This window comes from Melanerpes formicivorus, unplaced genomic scaffold, assembly GCF_026170545.1.
Source record: "Melanerpes formicivorus ecotype bairdi unplaced genomic scaffold, bMelFor1.0.p_v2 SCAF_3, whole genome shotgun sequence".
Classification (NCBI taxonomy): domain Eukaryota; kingdom Metazoa; phylum Chordata; class Aves; order Piciformes; family Picidae; genus Melanerpes; species Melanerpes formicivorus.
Genome location: NW_027142355.1, coordinates 19,082,304 through 19,101,608, shown reverse-complemented (window position 1 = coordinate 19,101,608; position 19,305 = coordinate 19,082,304). Strand labels below are relative to the sequence as shown.

General features: G+C 42.9%; 1 protein-coding gene across 2 annotated transcripts in view; it reads left to right on the top strand.

Annotated features, from left to right (window-relative positions):
* ELAPOR2 (endosome-lysosome associated apoptosis and autophagy regulator family member 2) overlaps positions 1-19,305 on the top strand; it is a 109,367-nt gene that overhangs the window by 46,472 nt on the left and 43,590 nt on the right. For both annotated transcript variants that reach the window (XM_068167951.1, XM_068167944.1), the window contains exon 2: positions 5,314-5,434. In XM_068167951.1, coding sequence (XP_068024052.1) covers positions 5,314-5,434 — 121 coding nt within the window. The remainder of the gene's footprint in view (positions 1-5,313; positions 5,435-19,305) is intronic.

The following is a 19,305-nucleotide window of genomic DNA, read 5'->3' as shown; positions in this document are numbered from 1 at the left end:
AAAGAATCTGTACCCCCATGAAAAAATGAATTTATGAGACTTGGCTATAACTGACAGGGAGAAAGCTGAGGTACTCAATCACTTTTTTTGGTCTTGATTTCCACCAGCACCATCTCCAACCACAATGCTCAAGTGGCAGAAGGTAAAGTTAGGGACTGAAAGTGTGAAGACCCACCCACTGTAGGAGAAGATGAGGTTTGAGACCATATAAGGGACCTGAAGGTGTAGAATTTCATGTAACTTGATGAGATGCATCTGTAAGTCCTGAGGAAACTGGCAGGTGAAGTGGCTAAGCCACTATCCATCGTATTTGAGAAGTCATGAGAGACTGACAAAGTTCTCAGTGACTAGAAAAGGGGGGAAATAATCCCCATTTTAAAAAGAATAAAAAAGAAGACCCTAGGGAAATATAGGGCAGTCATTCTCACTTCACCTGGCAAGACCATGGAGCAGAGCCTCCTAGAAACTATGCTAAGGCACATGGAAACTAAGAAGGTGATTTGTGACAGCCAAGATGGCTTCAGTAAGGACAAATTTGCCTGAAAATTTTGATGGCCTTTTACAATATGGTTAAAGCATTGGTGGGTAAAGGAAGGCCAACTAATGCCATCTACCTGGATTTGTGCAAAGCATTTGGTACTGCCCCCCACACAACATCCTTGTCACTAAGTTGATTTTGACAGGTGGATGTTTTGGTGGATAGTGAATTGTCTGGATGATCACACTTAAAGACTTATGGTCAATGGCTCAATATCCAGATGTGTCAGTACTGTGTGATGTGTCCCTCCCAGCTGCACCACTTCTGAGACCCCCTTGGGCTGCAGAGGGAGTGCATGTTGGTAGACATCCGTGAAGTGTATTTTGAGAGCATAGCTCTGAGAGCAGTCTGGATCATTGGCACCAAACTGCTGTATATAATGGAAAATTGATTTGAACATGAGTCAGCATCAGAACATTTCAATATCCTTCTCTTTGTTTAACGCTATTCTTGCATATTTAATTTACTGGATCACTTTTTGTCTTATGTGATATGAACTATGAGATGGATCTGTTACAATGTATTATTTATGTATTCTAGTTGCCTCATGGGGAGATTTCATACCAAGATGATTAAAGACTTTTTTTTTCTTTTCCTTTCCTTGAAGATTGTAAAATGAGATGAAAGGGAGGAAATGCAGATTTTAATTGAGTATATTTGTAGAGTTGAAAGTGTGGTCTATTGTATTTCATGTGTGGCTCTGAATTTGATAGCATATTCTCATGCCTCGATTTATTTTTGAGACAATTAGTTTTCCTTTCCACTGTGATGTTAGTTATGTTTGTAAACCATAGATTGAGCCACAAAGACATTTCTTGAACTGTGAAAATATTAATTCCAAAGAAATCAGAATATTATTTACACTTGGATGCATAACACCCAAGGTTTAAAAGATGTTTAGATAGAATTTTATTAACATCCCAATATCTCTGGAGGGCTATGGCAAGAGTAGGAGAAATATTAAACTCAATATTGTTTGGTTTCCTTTAAGTAAATGAAGAGTATTATAAAGTTGGTGAGGGGCTTGGAACACAAACCCTATGAGGAGAGACTGAGGGAGCTGGGGTTGCTTAGCCTGGAGAAGAGGAGACTCAGGGGTGACCTTCTTGCTCTCTACAACTACCTTAAGGGAGGTTGTAGACAGGCAGAGGTTGGTCTCTTCTCCCAGGCAGCCAGCACCAGAACAAGAGGACACAGTCTCAGGCTGCACCAGGGAAGGTTTAGGCTGGAGGTTAGGAGAAAGTTCTACACAGAAAGAGTGATTGCCCATTGGAATGGGCTGCCTGAGGAGGTGGTGGAGTCACCATTACTGGAGGTGTTCAGGAGGAGACTTGATGGGGTGCTTGGTTGCATGGTTTAGTTGATTGGGTGGTGTTGGATGATAGGTTGGACATGATGATCTCGAAGGTCTCATCCAACCTGGTCTATTCTTTATTCTATTCTATTCTATTCTATTCTATTCTATTCTATTCTATTCTATTCTATTCTATTCTATTCTATTCTATTCTAAATCTTCTCTATTTATGAGGTAGTTGAATGTTTGCAGGGATTAATTAATCCATACCAGAGCCAGCATGGACTGACTTTACCCACCTGATCACACTTCTGCTCCGTTATGAAGGATTTAAGGACTGCAAGGGGTCATAGAAGGAGCAGGAAAAAACTGCTCCCAAAGTGTTCCTTGTGAGCACAAACTACCTCCTCCTGGGGTAGCATCACCTGGGTTGAGCCTGTGGCTAAAGCTTTGATCTTGTTTTCCTCAGTTGCACCATTTCAGTGTTAGTTTTATGAGCTATGCAGGGCCATGCAGTGTTGGAGCTAGGATTCCCCTGAGGAAATGGAGAAGTCTTCATCCAAACCAAGTGGCTGGTCTCCTGCTGTAGGCAACAGGGAGGAAGCAGTGTTTCTAGGATGTGTATTATCTCCTTGTCCTCTCTGTAGCAGATGTCTAAAACAGACATTTGGTCAATGTCTTCCTTTTGTTGACTGTGAAGGGAGCTGGGAGTGGACTTACCCATGTAGAGACATCTCATTGCCATGTTGCCATGTGTCATTTTAATATGGATCTGTTTCTTCTGAAGAAAGTTTTGCACCAATTCTGTCAGCTTTACTCAATCTCTGTCTTGATACCAGTCTATTTCAAACATTAGGTGTTGCTGAGGTTTATTTTAATAGTAAAATTCTAGGCCATGAATTTGGAAACAAAGCTACAAAAGCAAAACTAAAAATGTAACCAGATGTGAGAATAGATTGTACGAGGGATCTGAATCAATATTATTAATGGGATAAATAGCTAATATTCTTTCCTAGCTGATGATTGGAAATTTCTTACTGCTTTTCACTTAGACATCTTGAGGCTTCTCAGTCCCAGAGAATATGGGGCTGATGTCCCCTCAAACCAGCTTAATCTGGCCACTTCTGTGAAATACAATAAAAACATTTTTATAAACATAAGAGAGTTAAAAGAGAGGCAAGGAGAACCTCCACTCTTTATTGGACTTGGAGGGGAATATTGTAACTAAAGATGAGGAAAAGGCTGAGGTACTAAATACCTTCTTTGTCTCCATTTTCAACAGTAAGGCAGGAGAATGTCAGGATAACTGGCCTCCTGAACTGGTTGATGGGGTCAGGGAGAAGTATAATCCTCCTGAAATCCATGAGGAAGTAGTTAGGGACTTGCTGAGCCACTTGGATACTCACAAGTTCATGGGACCAGATGGGATCCATCCTAGATTGCTGAGAGAGATGGCAGATGAGCTGGCCAAGCCACTCTCCATCATTTGACACCAGTCCTGGCTCACTGGAGAGGTCCCAGATGACTGGAAACTGGCCAATATGATGCCCATCCACAAGAAGGGCTGGATGGAGGAACCTGCAAACTACAGGCCTGTCAGCCTGACCTCAGTGCCAGACAAGATTATGGAGCAGATCATCTTGGGGGCAATCAAAGTGCACCTGCAGGATGCCCAAGGGATCAGGTCCAGCCAGAATGGATTTAGGAAGGGCAGGTCCTGCCTCTCTGACCTGATCTTCTATGATCAGGTGACCACCTGGTGGATGTGGGGCAGGCTGTGGATGTAGTCTAACTGGACTTCAGCAAGGCCTTTGACACCGTCCCCAACAGCAAACTCCTGGCCAAGCTGTCAGCCTGTGGCTTGGACAGCAGCACTCTGTGCTGGGTTAGGAACTGGCTGGAGGTCTGAGCCCAGAGAGTAATGGTGAATGGTGCCACATCCAGCTGGCAGCCAGTCATTAGTGGTGTCCCCCAGGGATCAGTGCTGGGACCCATCCTGTTCAATATCTTTATTGATGATCTAGGTGAGGGAATTGAGTTCACCATTAGTAAGTTTGCAGACAGCACCAAGCTGGGGGCAGGTGTTGATCTGTTAGAGTATAGGAGAGCTCTGCAGAGGGACCTTGCCAGGCTGGACAGACGGGCAGGGTCCAACATGATGGCATTCAACAAGTCCAAGTTCCAGGTGCTGCACTTTGGCCACAACAACCCCATACAGTGGTAGAGGATGGGGTCAAAGTGGCAGGAGAGTAGCCAGGCAGAAAGGGACCTGGAGTTACTGGCTGATAGTAGGCTGAACATGAGCCAGCAGTGTGCCCAGGTGGCCAAGAAGGCCAATGGCATCCTGGCCTGTATCAGGAATAGTGTGGCCAGCAGGAGCAGGGAGGGCATTCTGCCCCTATACTCAGCACTGGTTAGGCCACACCTTGAGTCCTGTGTCCAGTTCTGGGCCCCTCAGTTTAAGAAGGACATCGAGACTCTTGAACGTTTCTGGAGAAGGGTAACGAGGCTGGGGAGAGGTCTCAAGCACAAGCCCTATGAGGAGAGGCTGAGGGAGCTGGGATTGTTTAGCCTGTAGAAAAGGAGGCTCAGGGAAGACCTTATTGCTCTCTACAACTACCTGAAGGGAGGTTGTAGCCAGGTGGGGGTTGGTCTCTTCTCCCAGGCAACCTGTGACAGAACAAGGGGACACAGTCTCAAACTGTGCCAGGGGAAGTTTATGCTTGAGGTGAGGAGAAAGTTCTTCACAGAAGGAGTTATTTGCCATTGGAATGTACTGCCCAGGGAGGTGGTGGAGTCACTGTCCCTGGAGGTGTTCAAAAAAGGATTGGATGTGGCACTTGAAGCCATGGTTTTGTTAGTCATGAGGTGCTAGGTAAAATTGATGATCTCTGAGGTCTTTTCCAACCTTATTGATTCTATGGTTCTATGATTCTAACTTGAGGAATTCCTCAGAGTCGACCTTGGATGGTATTTTCAGATATTGCAATACAGGTGTTATGCCCCTTTGTTTTTCTGGGCTTCTGAAATTTATGAAGGAAAGGCACTTGCACACGGTGAATAATTCCATCCATCTTAGACACCCAACCTAACATGGGATGACTTGTGCTCTGGGTATGGCTTGCTCCATTGACTAGACTGACTGGCTGTTGTAGATCAGGTACTGTGACAGACAGAAGTTTGGCTTTTCTGAGACTGGGGGAAAAAAAAAAGTGGAATCTATGTCCTGTCTCTCAAGTGTGTTTGCAAATCCCACCCTCTGCCTTATAATTTGTGCTGCACAGCATCCATTGTGCTTTGTGCTTTCTCTGTGATGATACATGGTGATCATCAAAGCAGTGAGAGTGCTTCACAGTATGTTCCACACCAGCTACTTCCTTTCTGGTTTAATTATAACTGAGTTTGCTAATACCAGTCTTGATTAATGAGCTTAATATGCAAATGTTGTGATGAAACTGAAACTCTTTGTAATTGCTTGCAGACAGATTACCACTTCGAGTACACAGAGTGCGACAGCAGTGGCTCCAGATGGAGGGTGGCTGTCCCAAATCCTTTGGCGGAGTGCTCTGGACTACCTGATCCGGTGAAAGGGAAGGAATGCAGTATGTTGACACTTATAATTTTACAGATTCTTACTAGCTGTTTGTCCTGTTTACCCTTGTATGGCTTCTTAGCTTTGTCACTAATGTCCTGAGTATCCCTGAGTTAGTCCCTCCTCTCTAATCCTTCCTGTTTCTTGGAGCTGCGGAGCAGGGATTGTCTTGGCAGCATACTTGTAGAGCTCAATATCTGCAAACAGGTACCCTTGTATGCTACTTCACAGAGAAGGCACATCTTGTATGACACCCCTTGGAGATGTAGTTGCTTGTCTTGAGCTGCCATACTCTTGCATTTTGCATTGGAATGTGCTGCCCAGCGAGGTAGTTGAGTCACCAACCCTGGATGTGTTTATAGGTTGTTTGGGTGTGGTGCTTGGGGATATGGTTTAGGGGTGAACCTTGTAGACTAGCGTTATAGGTTGGACTTGATGATCTCTGAGGTTTCTTCCAAGCTTGTTGATTCTGTGATTCTATGCTTCTATGTCTTATTTCCCTGAGTTATTTTCATAATGATGTTTTTGCATTGTAATTACCTATGTATTTGTTTGTAACAGCTTTTTGTGTTATCATCTCACTTGATACTGCTTTTTTTTTTTTTTTTTAATGCTAAAACACTTTTTTGCATCTGGGGACGTATGTGAACTGCTGCTCTGCAAACAGACTTAAATGGTTCCCTCACTGGTTTGTAGCTTCCCAGGCTAAATGCCTTTTCCCATCATACTTCCTTGCTCTAGTGATTTTCTTTGCAGATCTTACCCATGCTTTACTTTCTCAGCAATTTGTACCAGGGGATATAAATTATTGTATCTGACAAACAGCATGAACAATGGCAGCATCCTTTCAGTTGCAGAGGTGAGATTTACTCACTTCTGACTTTCCTCCTATAAAGGTTTATTGTTCATTTCTTTATGACATATGTTCCACTATGACACACAAGAGTGTTTTCTGTAGCAGTGTTGACCACTGGAAGATTTCGGATTGCTTGCAAGCATCATTTGAGAAGTTGCCTGTGTTGTTCCTGGTATTTGGTTCAGTTGCTGAGGTTTTAAATGTGACATCTCTGTATATCCTGAGATTGTACTTTTCATGTATGGACATACAAATCTAGGAAGCACCTCAGTTGATCCCATAATTCACCCCCCAGCCCAAGTAGCAATAGCAGCAAGGACTGTCATTCATTGCTGATATTTATCTGTGCTGTTTTCAGGGACCTTCAGTGATGAAAAATCCGCAAGCACTCCCGATATTTGTCCATTTATTTTGTCTTTTATTTTTCCATCCTGCTGCAGCTTTTCCTGTTGTTGAATATCCCTCTTTATACTTCAAGCCTGTTACTTTTTGCTGCTTGCACTACAAGGGAGAAGATTGTGTTATCCTTTCTGCTTTCAGTTACTCTGAAGTACATAGGTAGAACTCTGTTTTTCCCCCTCATATACACTAGTTCTTCTTAAATCTTGTGATAAATGGTTTAAGGTCCAACAATATTACACAACATTACAATCTCCTTGACTTTCTGCTACAGATTTAGACAAATGGGGCACTTCCCTCTTCATCTCCTCTTATTTGTGTGCCTGTCTGGTTATAAATCAGTTCCATCAAAAATGCAACTGGTTTATAATAGTAGATGAATCTCAGGCGTCTTCAGATCTGCTCCCCTGCTAGACTAGGATAAAAGTTTACCCAGTAAACTGGATGTGATAGTATACATTTAAATACAGGCTTCTGCTAAATACACTGAAAAACTCATCTCTTTTGATGCCTCTCCCCCTTGTAGTGTTGCAGTTAAGTCTGCTGCAACTGAGCTGGTTTGAGACACAACTGGATACATGGTGGGGTTTCTTTTGTTGTTGGTTTGGGTTTTGTTTATTTTGGTTTTTGTTTATTTGTTATTGAATCCTGCAGATCTCCTCTCCCTGGGCTCTTGAGACTGCAGCAGTGTTAATGTAGTTATGTCTTTTTTTTTTTTTTTTTTTTTTTTTTTTTTATCTGTAGTAGATTATCTGGCTTCAGGAGCTGTCTGGCTGTATTCTGATGGCAGAAGTAATTTTAGGTTTCTTATCTCTTAGTTTTTTTACTTTTTACTTTAAGAAGAATCATCCTTTCAGGCTGGAAAGTTATGATGTAGTTGCCATCACAGAGATGTGGTGGGATGACTCACATGACTGGAGCGCTGCAATTGATGGCTACAGGTTCTTCAGGAGAGACAGGCAAGGGAGAAGGGGTGGAGGGGTGGCCCTGTACATCAGGGAAGCACTAGATGCCATTGAGCTGGAGATCAGGGATGATTGGGTTGAGTGTAGTGGGTAAAAATTAGAGGGAAGACCATCAAGGCAGACATCCTGGTTGGAGTCTGTTATAGACCACTCAACCAGGATGGAGGTGTTGATTAATCATTCTATAGGCAGCTTATGGCTGTCTCAAGATCACCAGACCTTGTTCTCATGGGCGACTTCAACCTGCCTGATATCTGCTGGGAACTCAGCACAGCAGACAGGAGGCAGTCTAGGAGGTTCTTAGAGGGGGTCCTGAAAATACTGTGGCAACCTCTCCCAGTTCCAGATTCTCAGCAGTCATTCTCTTTCAGTTGTGCATGAACCAGGAATTAGAAAAATTGTATAACAATACATCCAAATGTCCCAATCATCTCTGTAAATATGTCTAGTCTGTGGTCTCCAGGAGAGTCAAGAGCCACTTGAGATTGCTAAAATGGTATTAGGCCAGGTGCTTCACATATCTGGAGCAATCTAACTGTGGCCTCAGAGCTCAGTCCGTGTCTCAAGATGTGCTCATTTGCAGGATGTTGTTTTACTGCTTGTCGTTTGAATGAACCCATTTACAAATAGGTTTGGTCTCTCTGTGCTCTGCTGGATGTTGAAGTGCATGTCGACCTGTATAGCACAGCTGACTGTGACCTGCTGAGAGTAGCTGCCAGCATTCCCTGAAATGGCTGCAGTTTCCAAAACATGTTGGGATTTGGCTCTTTTTTTGAGTCTTCAAAAATGTAATCAACAAAGTTTTCTTGCAGAGAAGACAGGGTCCTCTGAGAGATAAATAGTCATGGGGTTCAGAGTAGAAAGGACTGGTATATTTTCACTGTGTTATGACCTAGATATTAGAAGAAGAGTATATTTTGGCTTTCTATTACCATGACCACAGAACAGCATGATGACCCACCTTCCCCTCCTGTTACCCTCGCCTCCAGATCTCTTTCATCCAAGTGGGAGGAAAGATGGAACCTCACATGATAAATGTTTGTGACACTGTAGCATGTGTTGCTTTGCAATGATGCCAGATACAGCAGGGAAGGTGCAGGATCAGCTCTGCAGCACAGTATCTTGCTTGCAACACATTGGGGCAAATAGCCCTTTTTATATTTCCCTCCTCTCTCTTCTTCTGATCTCCTTGCCCTGTGGGGCTACATCCATCACCACTTTCAGACCTCATATCAGGGTGTCAGCCTGCATTTTGGCATTCTGCCCAGTATTGGTACATTAATGCTTTCACCGTGAGGCACGGCCATGCCAGACTACTGGCCACCTCTCTCAGGCTTGTGTTTGTTTAGAGATGCGTCATATTTGATGCTGCAACATCATGACTGCAAGGGATCCTGCAAAGAGACCTGTTAAAAATGCAACAAAGATCTTGACTAGGAAAAGGCAATATTTATTACACTTAAAGCTACTCTGTGTGGCTGTCCATTGCTTCCCATTTAACATATCCCCTCCAGGCATCCTCCCAGAACGATTTTGGAGGTAGGGTGCGTACATGGAGGCAAGGAGTGTTGCAGTGGTGGAGGTGTTTGACAGAGAGCATAAAAAATTTGAATCACTTAATTACATCTTGACAGTTGGGAATGTGATTAATTTGGTTTCATTCCGTGTTAATTACCACAGATCTCACTCTCATGTCCATATGAGTCAGAAAGGGAACTGAGGTGATAAGGATGACTGCCATCAGGACAGTCATTTAAGATTTTACACAAGAAATATTTTTGGTAGTCAATGGAAACCATTTGCTTTCAGGTCTAAGCCCTTGCCTGCTCCTCCTTAGAGCTGGTGCCTCTGAAAACCCATTGCTTTGATGTGAGCCTGTATGCAACATCTGACTGAGAGCTTTTGGACCTTGGTAGTGGGAGAAGGGCTTGGCATCATGCTTCTGCTGTCAGAATACTGCAGTCTGTTTCGGTGGCCACAGTAAGGCTTTTCTGCCAGCCTGACCATATGCTGCATGTTTTACACTCAAATTAGAAGTCTGAATTTGGAACCTGCTGCCTTCTGTCCTTGTCTCCTTCCCTTCCTCTATTCATCTAACTTCACTCAACTACAACCCAGATACCTGATGTGTCCTTGCTATGCCCAGGTGCACTGATAATGCTCCTGGTTTGTGACCAAAAAGGGCTTCAATGGTTCATGTTTTGATCTTTTCTTTCTTCAAAAGAGTATGAGTACCTTAATTATAGAATTGCAGAATGTTAGGGGTTGGAAGGGACCTCGAAAGATAATCCAGTCCAACCCCTCTGCCAGAGCAGGATCACCTAGAGTAGGTCACACAGGAACACATCCAGGTGGGTTTTGAATGTCTCTAGAGAAGAAGTCTCTCTTATTCCTTAGAATGTGAGTTATTTTTGCCATCCTGAACAAGAATTACCTCTTCATTGTAGTGGCACTATGAGCATAACAAAGAAACAGCAGTGACAATAATAGAGCAATTTCAAAAGGAGTTGAATTTGCCACATTTGAGGGGAAAAAGTGCTGGTAGGGTGACTGTTATGGTTGTGATTCAAATGCCAGTTATAATCAGCAGGATTTCTTAGTAAAGACACAAAAAACATTGATGATGTGAAAGAACTTGACCAAGTATGGTGCTGTGCAGTTATTAATGACTCTGCTTGGCAAACTTCACCTTTACTTGGTGCCATGATGGCGGGAGCAAATTCCTTGAAATCAGAAATGTGCTTCAGTTTTCAGGTGAGGTGTGTGAGCATGTGCCAAGTGGTGAGCATGTGAAAAGCTCCACTGGCTTCAGAGAATAGATTGTCTTTAATTACAATGGACTTCACTGGGACCTGTGAGCAAAGTTTGTCCTGATTTATTGCTACTGAGCTGTGTTTGTTGAGCTTATTCTAACCTGTGTAATCTGTTCCTAGGTTGCCACAGGAGGAGCTATGGATTTTTCTGCTAATTGAAATGCACTTTAGAGGGCAAATGACCTTTTTAAGACTTGTAGGTTTTATAACAATTTAAGGTAATTTAGGTGATGTGCAGGAGTTTAAACATTCTGCTTTTGAAACAGAAAACTTAAATAGAAGGCTTTGAGTTTGATGTTCTCTGGGTCTCTGGTAAGACTGATATGGTGAACAAGTAAGAAGTGAGTCTGATCCTAACTCCCTCAAAGTCAGTGGGTATCTGCAAGTTTTATAACATGGTGTTTGCACATACATATCTGTGTAGATGCATAATAAAAAGTGAGTGTTATGCATCTGGAAAAACCGGTGTGCTTGTGTTACAGCCTTCTGACATAAAGTTTATGTCTGTTTGCTGCTAACTACATTTGTAATCAGACAAATTCTGTCAAGTCTTTGTTTTAAAGAATTGGTTCTTTTGGAGTTTTACTTAGAATTTCAAAATTTGAAAATAGTGGTAACAAGTTTTAGTAGTTTCTTTAGTTATTGCACAGTTGGATGTAAATGTACATAACAATACTGCAATGAGAATGGCACTCTTGATAACAGACACATTTATCTATGTTATCTCAAAATAGTTTGTTATGTAATCAAAATGTGTTATTATCAGTACAGTGTCACTGTCTTCACGTATAAATGCATGTAAGAGCTCCTTTTCATGGGCCTTACTGTCTCAGTCTGGAGAGGGAAAGAGACTCAGTTCTTTTTGAATATTCCCGTGATGTGAACTTAGAGGCACAAACGAGGCCAAAATATCAACAGCTAGACTATTTATTACATAAATAAAGTGAATGTATCAGAAGGGGAGAGAGAATAGAGAGGGAGAGAGAGAAGAGAGAGAGAAGAGGAAAGGAGTTATATTACCACCCCCCCAAGACAGTTTGAGTCTGTGGAGGAAAGGTGCTGCAGGAGATGTTGGGTTGGTACAGGAACGGTGCTGATGCTCTGGCTGGAGAAGAGATGTGGTCCTCTGGGCAGCCTGGGTCTGTAGAGCTTCCAGGCTCCACGGCCTCTTTTCTCCGGAGCAACATTGTCCTGGACTTTTCTTTCTCAGTGGCATGGTCCGTCTCCTGTGTTTTCCTTCATCTCCACTTTTCTTCTGCGTTTTTCTTCTGAGTAGCCAGTAGTGGCTCCAGTCTTTTATACAGTTTTTTAGTCCTTAGGTATGTATCCAAGTATTGTCCCTCAGGAATTCAGGGGCCAGGAAATCATCCTTAGGTAAATGTCCAGGTATCGTTCCCCCGGAAATCTTTCTGTGCATTTCTCTGTGTTTGGGCAAAGGTCTGGATTGGGGTGGGGGGCCCTCCGCCTCCTCCGTCTCCATCCAGACATGCCCCCACACTCATTACGCATCAGGAAACAGGTGGTGAATCCATTGTGTCACCCTTCCCAGGGTACTTGATGGGTGGATATTATCTTGTCCTGAAGGCGTGATGGCTGGGTCCTTGGGTAATTGTTGTAGGCCAGCTGCAGTCCAGTGTTATCATGATGCAATGACAGGGTAATTTGCATCCAGGATTGGTAGACAGGATTCCTACATCATCTTTGCACCTTCCTTCCAGTGGCTCTGTCCAACACATATTGTCTGAGCAAGCATCAAGTGATTTTATCTTTGTTGAGAACCAACTTTTAGTCTCTCACACTTACATAGGTCTCATGGAAGAGAGGCGACATCCTCATAGCTCTGAGGACTAGGCACATGGCCATTCTCAGTTTTTCATTGGACCTTGTTTTCATTGGTCTGATACACCAATTTATTTTTTAATTTTTTATTTTTTTTTTAATTTTCAGTGTCATTCAGACATTGCTTCTTCAGGTATTCACTTTGGGTGAAACAATGGGGTCCAGCTATCAATGGCTGCTGGTGTTTAACTATGTCATTTAGGTGAGCCACATGCACATATATATACTTACATAAGATGACAGACACTATTCATTATTCTTAGGTGTAGGTGTACTATTTGAGAAAATATGAAAATATATATTCAGGAGATCTCCCCTTTCATTCCTCCATCCTTGAGATTACTCACTTGAATGGTATATGCTGATCTCCCTCATTTTGACAATACCTTTCCTTCTCCCTAGTCTTTTGAACAGTCATGTGGCTCCCGTGAAGTTTCCTCATCATATGGAAGGTTGCTTTTTCAAACCTAAGTAACAAAGAGGTGGACATGAAATCCAGGAAATCTGAGAATTTCTTGATGTGCTCTATATTTAGCCCTTGGCCAGTTGTATATTACCTAGCAATTAAGGGTGTCTGACAGAGAACATCATAAATCTCTGGAGATACCTCTGACATAAACAGCAAGATGCGCAAGAATTAGCTTTCAAAGTTGTGATCTTTGTAGGGACGCTTTTGCGTGCATGGGCTGCAGGACCGAGCAACTCAATTACTTGAATCTCTTCTGTTTCTCTAGGAAAGTTTAATTTTTCTTCTGAAAGGCAAAGGAAAAGCTTTCCTGCTAGAGCACACTGGGGAGGGGACTAGCACACAGCAGTGGAGGCTGCACTGGAGAACATTGTAAAGCTGAGGAATTAATGCAAGGCTGTCAGGTAGCAAAGTTGTTACGCTAGCAGTGGTATGCATAGCATGGTTTGAGAGTCATTACTAAAAGACTCTGATTTAGCAATGCACTCAAGCAGGTGTTTATTCCTATTTCTCTTAAAGCATCCCTGTTACTGTATGTTCCTGACTCAAATTAGGAAGAGGAGGCCTATTATTGGCATTAGGTTTTTTTAACCTGGACTAAGACTCCAGGCTACTTTTTGCCGTGGCATTTCCATCTGGATGTTTTCTTCATCTGTACTGCTATCTTGAGAGATACCCTAGTTTTATGAGCAGTTTTTCCAAATGTTTTGCTCTGTGCATCAGTAATACAGTGTCTTTGCAGAAAAAGTCTCATTGTTTGGCTTTTTGAAGCACAGATTTGTAGTTAAAAAAAGCAGAAGAGTTGGCACTGAATCCACAGAGGTTAATTCCTGGAGAAGTTATTTGGAACTGCGTGTTGATGTGTATATTGAGTCTTCCAAGAGAAAGGTTAGCCTTAGTGTCTTCTGATGATTTCTTTACCCTATTTGTGTACACAATATAATTAAATAAGTCAAACAGAGGTTACTCTGAGTCACTGAATTCTCTTTTGATGGGAAAGCAGCTGATGAAACCTTGAGATTTGCTATGGCTTGGTTGAGGGATGGGAGGAAACCCATGTGTGCATTTGTGTGTGTGTGCAGAGGCCTTCTCAAGTGGCGCTAGAAGCCATCTGCGCCAATCAAAATAAGACTGATGGAGCCAGTGGGGCCTGGAGAGCTACTCACTCACCTTGAGGTATGTTACCTGCTCTCTCCAGGGCTGAGCCACCTTAATGGCTGTTGTAGCCTGGCAGCTAAAGTGCTTGCTAACCTTTTGGTGATGACTGCCTTCCTCCACTCTACACTACACTTTTATCAATGTATTGAGCATTCCCATTCCAAACCCACACCTGTTAGTGTTAAAATTTTTCAATAAAAGTAATAATAAATATATTCTATGTGCCAGGCCAGCTAGGGAGAATGGTTCTGTTCCTATCAAAGAGGCGATCTGGAAAATGCATTGCTCTACTTTGTAATTTCTTGGACAAAAGGAAAAAATATTTACTCTTAAGAAAAGGAAGGATCTCTTCCACAGAATGCATTCTTCTCCAAGGTACATCAGTTTTCAGTGTGATCACATTTCAAGCCTAAACAGCCTTGACAGACTTTTTTTCTTAAATTAAGATTCAGTCTGGTTCCTGGTAACACATTGAGATATAATGACTGAAGAAAACGAACATCAATTATTCACAGTCTATTGGAGAAGCCTCATATAAATTATTCATGGAAGACATTCTGGAGCTGGCTGAGATTATAGGAAAGATTAATAATAGAGTGATGATTTCCCTATATCCTTTGGGCTTCTTTTATCTTCCTCATCCCATATTTTGGTTGGTCCCTGGTTTCATGCTATGTGGACCCTGATGTCCCTGGGTATCACTGAGCAGATGCCTCAGTGTACTCGTCCTTAGCCACATCTTCCCCTCCAGGCTTGTGGCACGTGTTTGCTGAACCCAGCAGCTGTTCGGAGGGACAGCTGCATGATGCTGCCAACCTTGTATTTCCTTTCGAGCTACAGATTTCACTGCTGCCCATGGGAGCCTGAAATAATCCATTCCAGACTCTGCCTGCAGGAGATGGCAGCATCTCACCTGAATCTCAGACAGTGGAGATTTGGATGAACAACATAGGAATGAAATGGGGAGAGATGGAAAGCCAGTGTTTGAGAGTATTTTCCCTGTGTATTTTCACTGGTATTGATAGAATTGCTTCATTGCTACCTCCTTCTAATGTTGTTATAATCTGGCAAAATTCAGACCTGTGTCTTTGTAAATTGTAATGAATTGAGAGCCAAAGGGACAGAGAAGGATACACAAGAACAAGCACATGCTTGGTGGCAACAGAATAAAGAGTAGAGCTGAAGTATGTTTTGATATCATAAGTAAGAAATATCTGGAGAAAAATGTCTGGTGACATTTGGTGTTGGAAGATGCAGGTTATTGAGGCAGCTTTTATTAATCTGGTAAAGCCACAAATATTCTAATATATGTCTCAGAGTGTGGCAAGATATCGGAAGATATTCAGCATGAGAAAACAGACCTCAGCGAAAGTTGAATACACATATACGTGTGAAGATTGACTCAGTCCGGCTGTGTTCATGGTAAGCCTGTCCTGTCTCCCAGCATCAGAAAGTTAGGCAAAGTGAGATTGTTAGCGGCAGTTACTAGAAAATAAATGTGCCAACCAACGTTGACCCCAGTCCACTAAAACTACTGGGAGAGCCACAGCTGTACTAAAATGAAGAACATGATCATGGAGCCTTACAATCAAAGGGCAAATGAGGCAATCTTGTTTATGATCTGTTTTCCTCTCTGGGGAGACATTTCCATGTCTGCAAAGTGATTACAAAGTGATATCAGATCCACAAAATAATCTATTGTAAGCACTCCTTGGAAATGGCCAATGGCATCCTGGCCTGCATCAAGAACAGTGTGGCCAGCAGGAGCAGGGAGGTCATTCTGCCCCTGTACACTGCACTGGTTAGGCCACACCTCGAGTACTGTGTCCAGTTCTGGGCCCCTCAGTTTAGGAAGGATGTTGACTTGCTGGAACGAGTCCAGAGAAGAGCAACAAAGTTGGTGAGGGGTTTGGAACACAAGCCCTACGAGGAGAGGCTGAGGGAGCTGGGGCTGCTTAGCCTGGAGAAGAGGAGACTCAGGGGTGACCTTATCACTCTCTACAACTACCTGAAAGGAGGTTGTAGACAGGCTGATGATGGTCTCTTCTCCCAGGCACCCAGTACCAGAACAAGAGGACACAGTCTCAGGCTGCGCCAGGGGAGGTTCAGGTTAGATATTAGGAAGAAGTTCTATACAGAAAGAGTGATTGCGCTATGGAATGGGTTGCCCGGGGAGGTGGTGGAGTCGCCGTCATTGAAGGTGTTCAGAAGGAGACTTGATGGGGTGCTTGGTGCCATGGGTTAGCTGTTTGGGTGGGTTGGATTGGTTGATGGGTTGGACACGATGATCTTGAAGGTCTCTTCCAACCTGGTTTGGTTTATTCTATTCTAAAATGGTTCACAGTGGGCAGGACTCTTGCTTCAGGATGTCCCACTTCCATCCACAGTGTGTCCCAGAAGGAGGTTAAGGTACCATCGCTTTTGACTCACAGTTCAAGAGGAGGGGGATTAATTAGATTCCCTAGATTGACCTCACAGGCCATTAAAATGCATCCAGTTAGGTTGATGGTGAGGCTGATAATTTGTATTTAGTGTGAGCTTTTCTTCCACTTGGTGTCCAGTTATGGTACGAAGCACTTGAGACACAAAGGATTCATCATATGCCATGACAGATTGTTCCAGTAATCACTACTCATTCTTCCTGTTAAAAATGTGTACATTATTTCCAACTTGAATGTGTCTGGGTTCAGCTTCCAGAAGGTAGTTCTTATGCAATTCTCTGCTTGATTAAGTAGTCAAACAGGATCTTCTGTTTTCTCTCTATGGAGATGCTTGTACATTAATCAAGTTGACTCTCAGTCTTTTGATAAACTAAATAGACTAAACACTTCAGATCTCTTGCTGCAGGACATTACCCCTAATTTTAAAAGTATTTAAAGTTCTTTTGTTTTGCACTGACCTCTTAAAAATGCCAAATCACAACCATATTCAGTATTATAATGATCTTCTTGCCTGTAATAAACACATTTCATCCTACTTAGCACTACCTCCACCTTTAAATACATCCACAGATCTCACTAGCACCCTTTTGCATGTCTTGACAGTGGAAGCTCTTCATGAATGATGGGTCCACTATGACCCTCAGGCTTGCTGCTGTCCAGAATGTTTCAGCCTTTCTGCAGGCAGGGCCAGCATTCCTTGCCCTTAAAGGCTTGCCTTTATATTTGACTCTTAAAAGTCTCTGGCTTGGAGTGAGCTCAGTCTTGACAACAGTCTCTCACCTGCCAATTTGAATAATGTTCCTTTTCTTTTTGCCTGCAGATCATGGATTAAAATGCAGACAGCCATCAGACTCAGTCCTGAAGCAGGCACCAAGTGCCACGTCAGGCAGGCAGAGCTGGGCAGGCAGAGCTGCTCGTCTTCCCCCCGCTCAGTGATGGCTTCCCACCAATAGTCCTCTCTGAGATCTTTTACTCAGGCCACTTTTAATCCATTTAAGATGTGCCATGCTGGCATTGTGTGAAGTCACTGTCACTGGAAGTGTTTAAGAAGAGACTGGATGAGGCACTTGGTGCCATGGTTTAGTTGATAAGATGGTGTTTGGTGATAGGTTGAACTTGATGATCTTGAAGGTCTTTTGCAACCTGGTTAATTCTATTCTATTCCATACCTTCTTCATCAGAATGACAAGGAAAGCTATGGTAACTGTATTAGAAACCTTCAATCTATTACATTCACTTAGTCACCTTTATCAAGTGACTTATAATACTTTTAAAGAATATTTACTGAGATATGCAATGCTTTTGATGGGTATTAGTATTGTAGTTCTTATCGATGTTTTATGAAATGAATCTGGTATCAGGTTTATTGCATGCTTCTATGAATCTGTGCATGTCCCTCTGCAAGTGCCTCCTAGCCATCATGAGGGACATTTGCTCTGCAGAGTCCCTCTGGGTATGGCCACAGCCTGCCTGTCTTCAAGATAAAAAAGTAATTGGCCTGGCTTTTGTTCTCCCTTCTTGATGGAAGAGCAACTTGTGCAATACTAGGAGAGGAGACCATCTCCATGCTCATCACACTCCTTGTTTCCTCTTCATCCCCCTCCAGCTGCTCCTGACCGCCTGGAATGAGGCCAAATGATGCATCTGTTCCAGTGTCGAAAGTGGTTTGTGTTGCTATTAGCCATGCTCAGCCCCAAATTGAATGTGGCAAGCAGCTGGCATGTTCAGAGCTAGTTTACTTGCAGCCGTATGTGTTTTGATGGGAAATGCTGCTGTCTTTGGAATACAATTCTTAGAAAAGGGAAACAAGGTAATTCCCCACCAAAATAAGAGAAAGGCTCATCTCCCTCCTGGAAGGTCTGGCAGTGTCCTGTGTGGCAGCCTGCCTGATCTTTTACACCTATTTTTTTTCTCTGAAAATCAGGGTGTAAGGAGTTGAATGATATTAGCTTGGTAAAGCAATGATCTCTGCTCACATTACTGCAGTGGAGCAGGAGGCTCTGCCGCCTTCTGTGTCTTCATTATGGCAGCAAATTACTCCTTATTTTAAATTCACAGCAATTCTACCACCCTCATGGTGAAGAACTTCCTCCTAACATCCAATCTAAATATCCTCTTCTCTAATTTCAAACCATTGTCACTTGTCCTATCACTGCAGTCCTTTGGAAACAAAGGACTTCATCCTTCTTGTAGGCCCTCTTCAGGTACTGGAAGATCATTATTGGGTATTCCCAGAGCCTTCTCTTCTGCAGGCTGAACAAGCCCTGCTTCCTCAGCCTGTCCTCACAGCAGAGGTGTTCCAGCCCCCTTATAATTTTCATGGCTCTGCTCTGGACCCACTCCATCAGGTCTATGTCCTTCCTGGTTAAGTATTGTCGTTGTTATGTTAGCAACCAGCACTGATTTTCTCAGCATGTTAATATCACCTCTGCCAAACATCTTCATTTACAAGATACAGTACTATTAGCAATCTTTTTCAAGACCACATGGTCTATCAGCCAGGATATTCAAAGCATTGTAGGCAGTCCATGTGAGAAGAAATGTGGAGAGAACCTTGGATTAGGTCTGCAGCTCTCATCTGAGGCTTGTAGTGTTACTGTCAGCATGTGGCTGTGCATTCTTAGCTACCATATGGGTGGGTAATATGAGTCTGCTCTGGCTTTCAAGTGCTGCTGATTTTAATTGAATTCAAAGTGCAACAAGTGGGTGAGCAAGGGTGAGGAGAACTGCGTTACAAGTCCATGGTTTTCACAAATTGCTTTTGGACAGAGTCTGTTGGTAGAGATTTAATTTCTAAATCTTGTTTTGCCAACAGAGACAAGCTACAAATCAGGACTTGTCATCTGAAATTTGGTTTCAATGCTGCTGCATTGTTGAAAAAATAGGCACTAGTGAACACCTCCATTCTGCAACCAATGTTGGTAGTTCAACTTGGACTCATGGG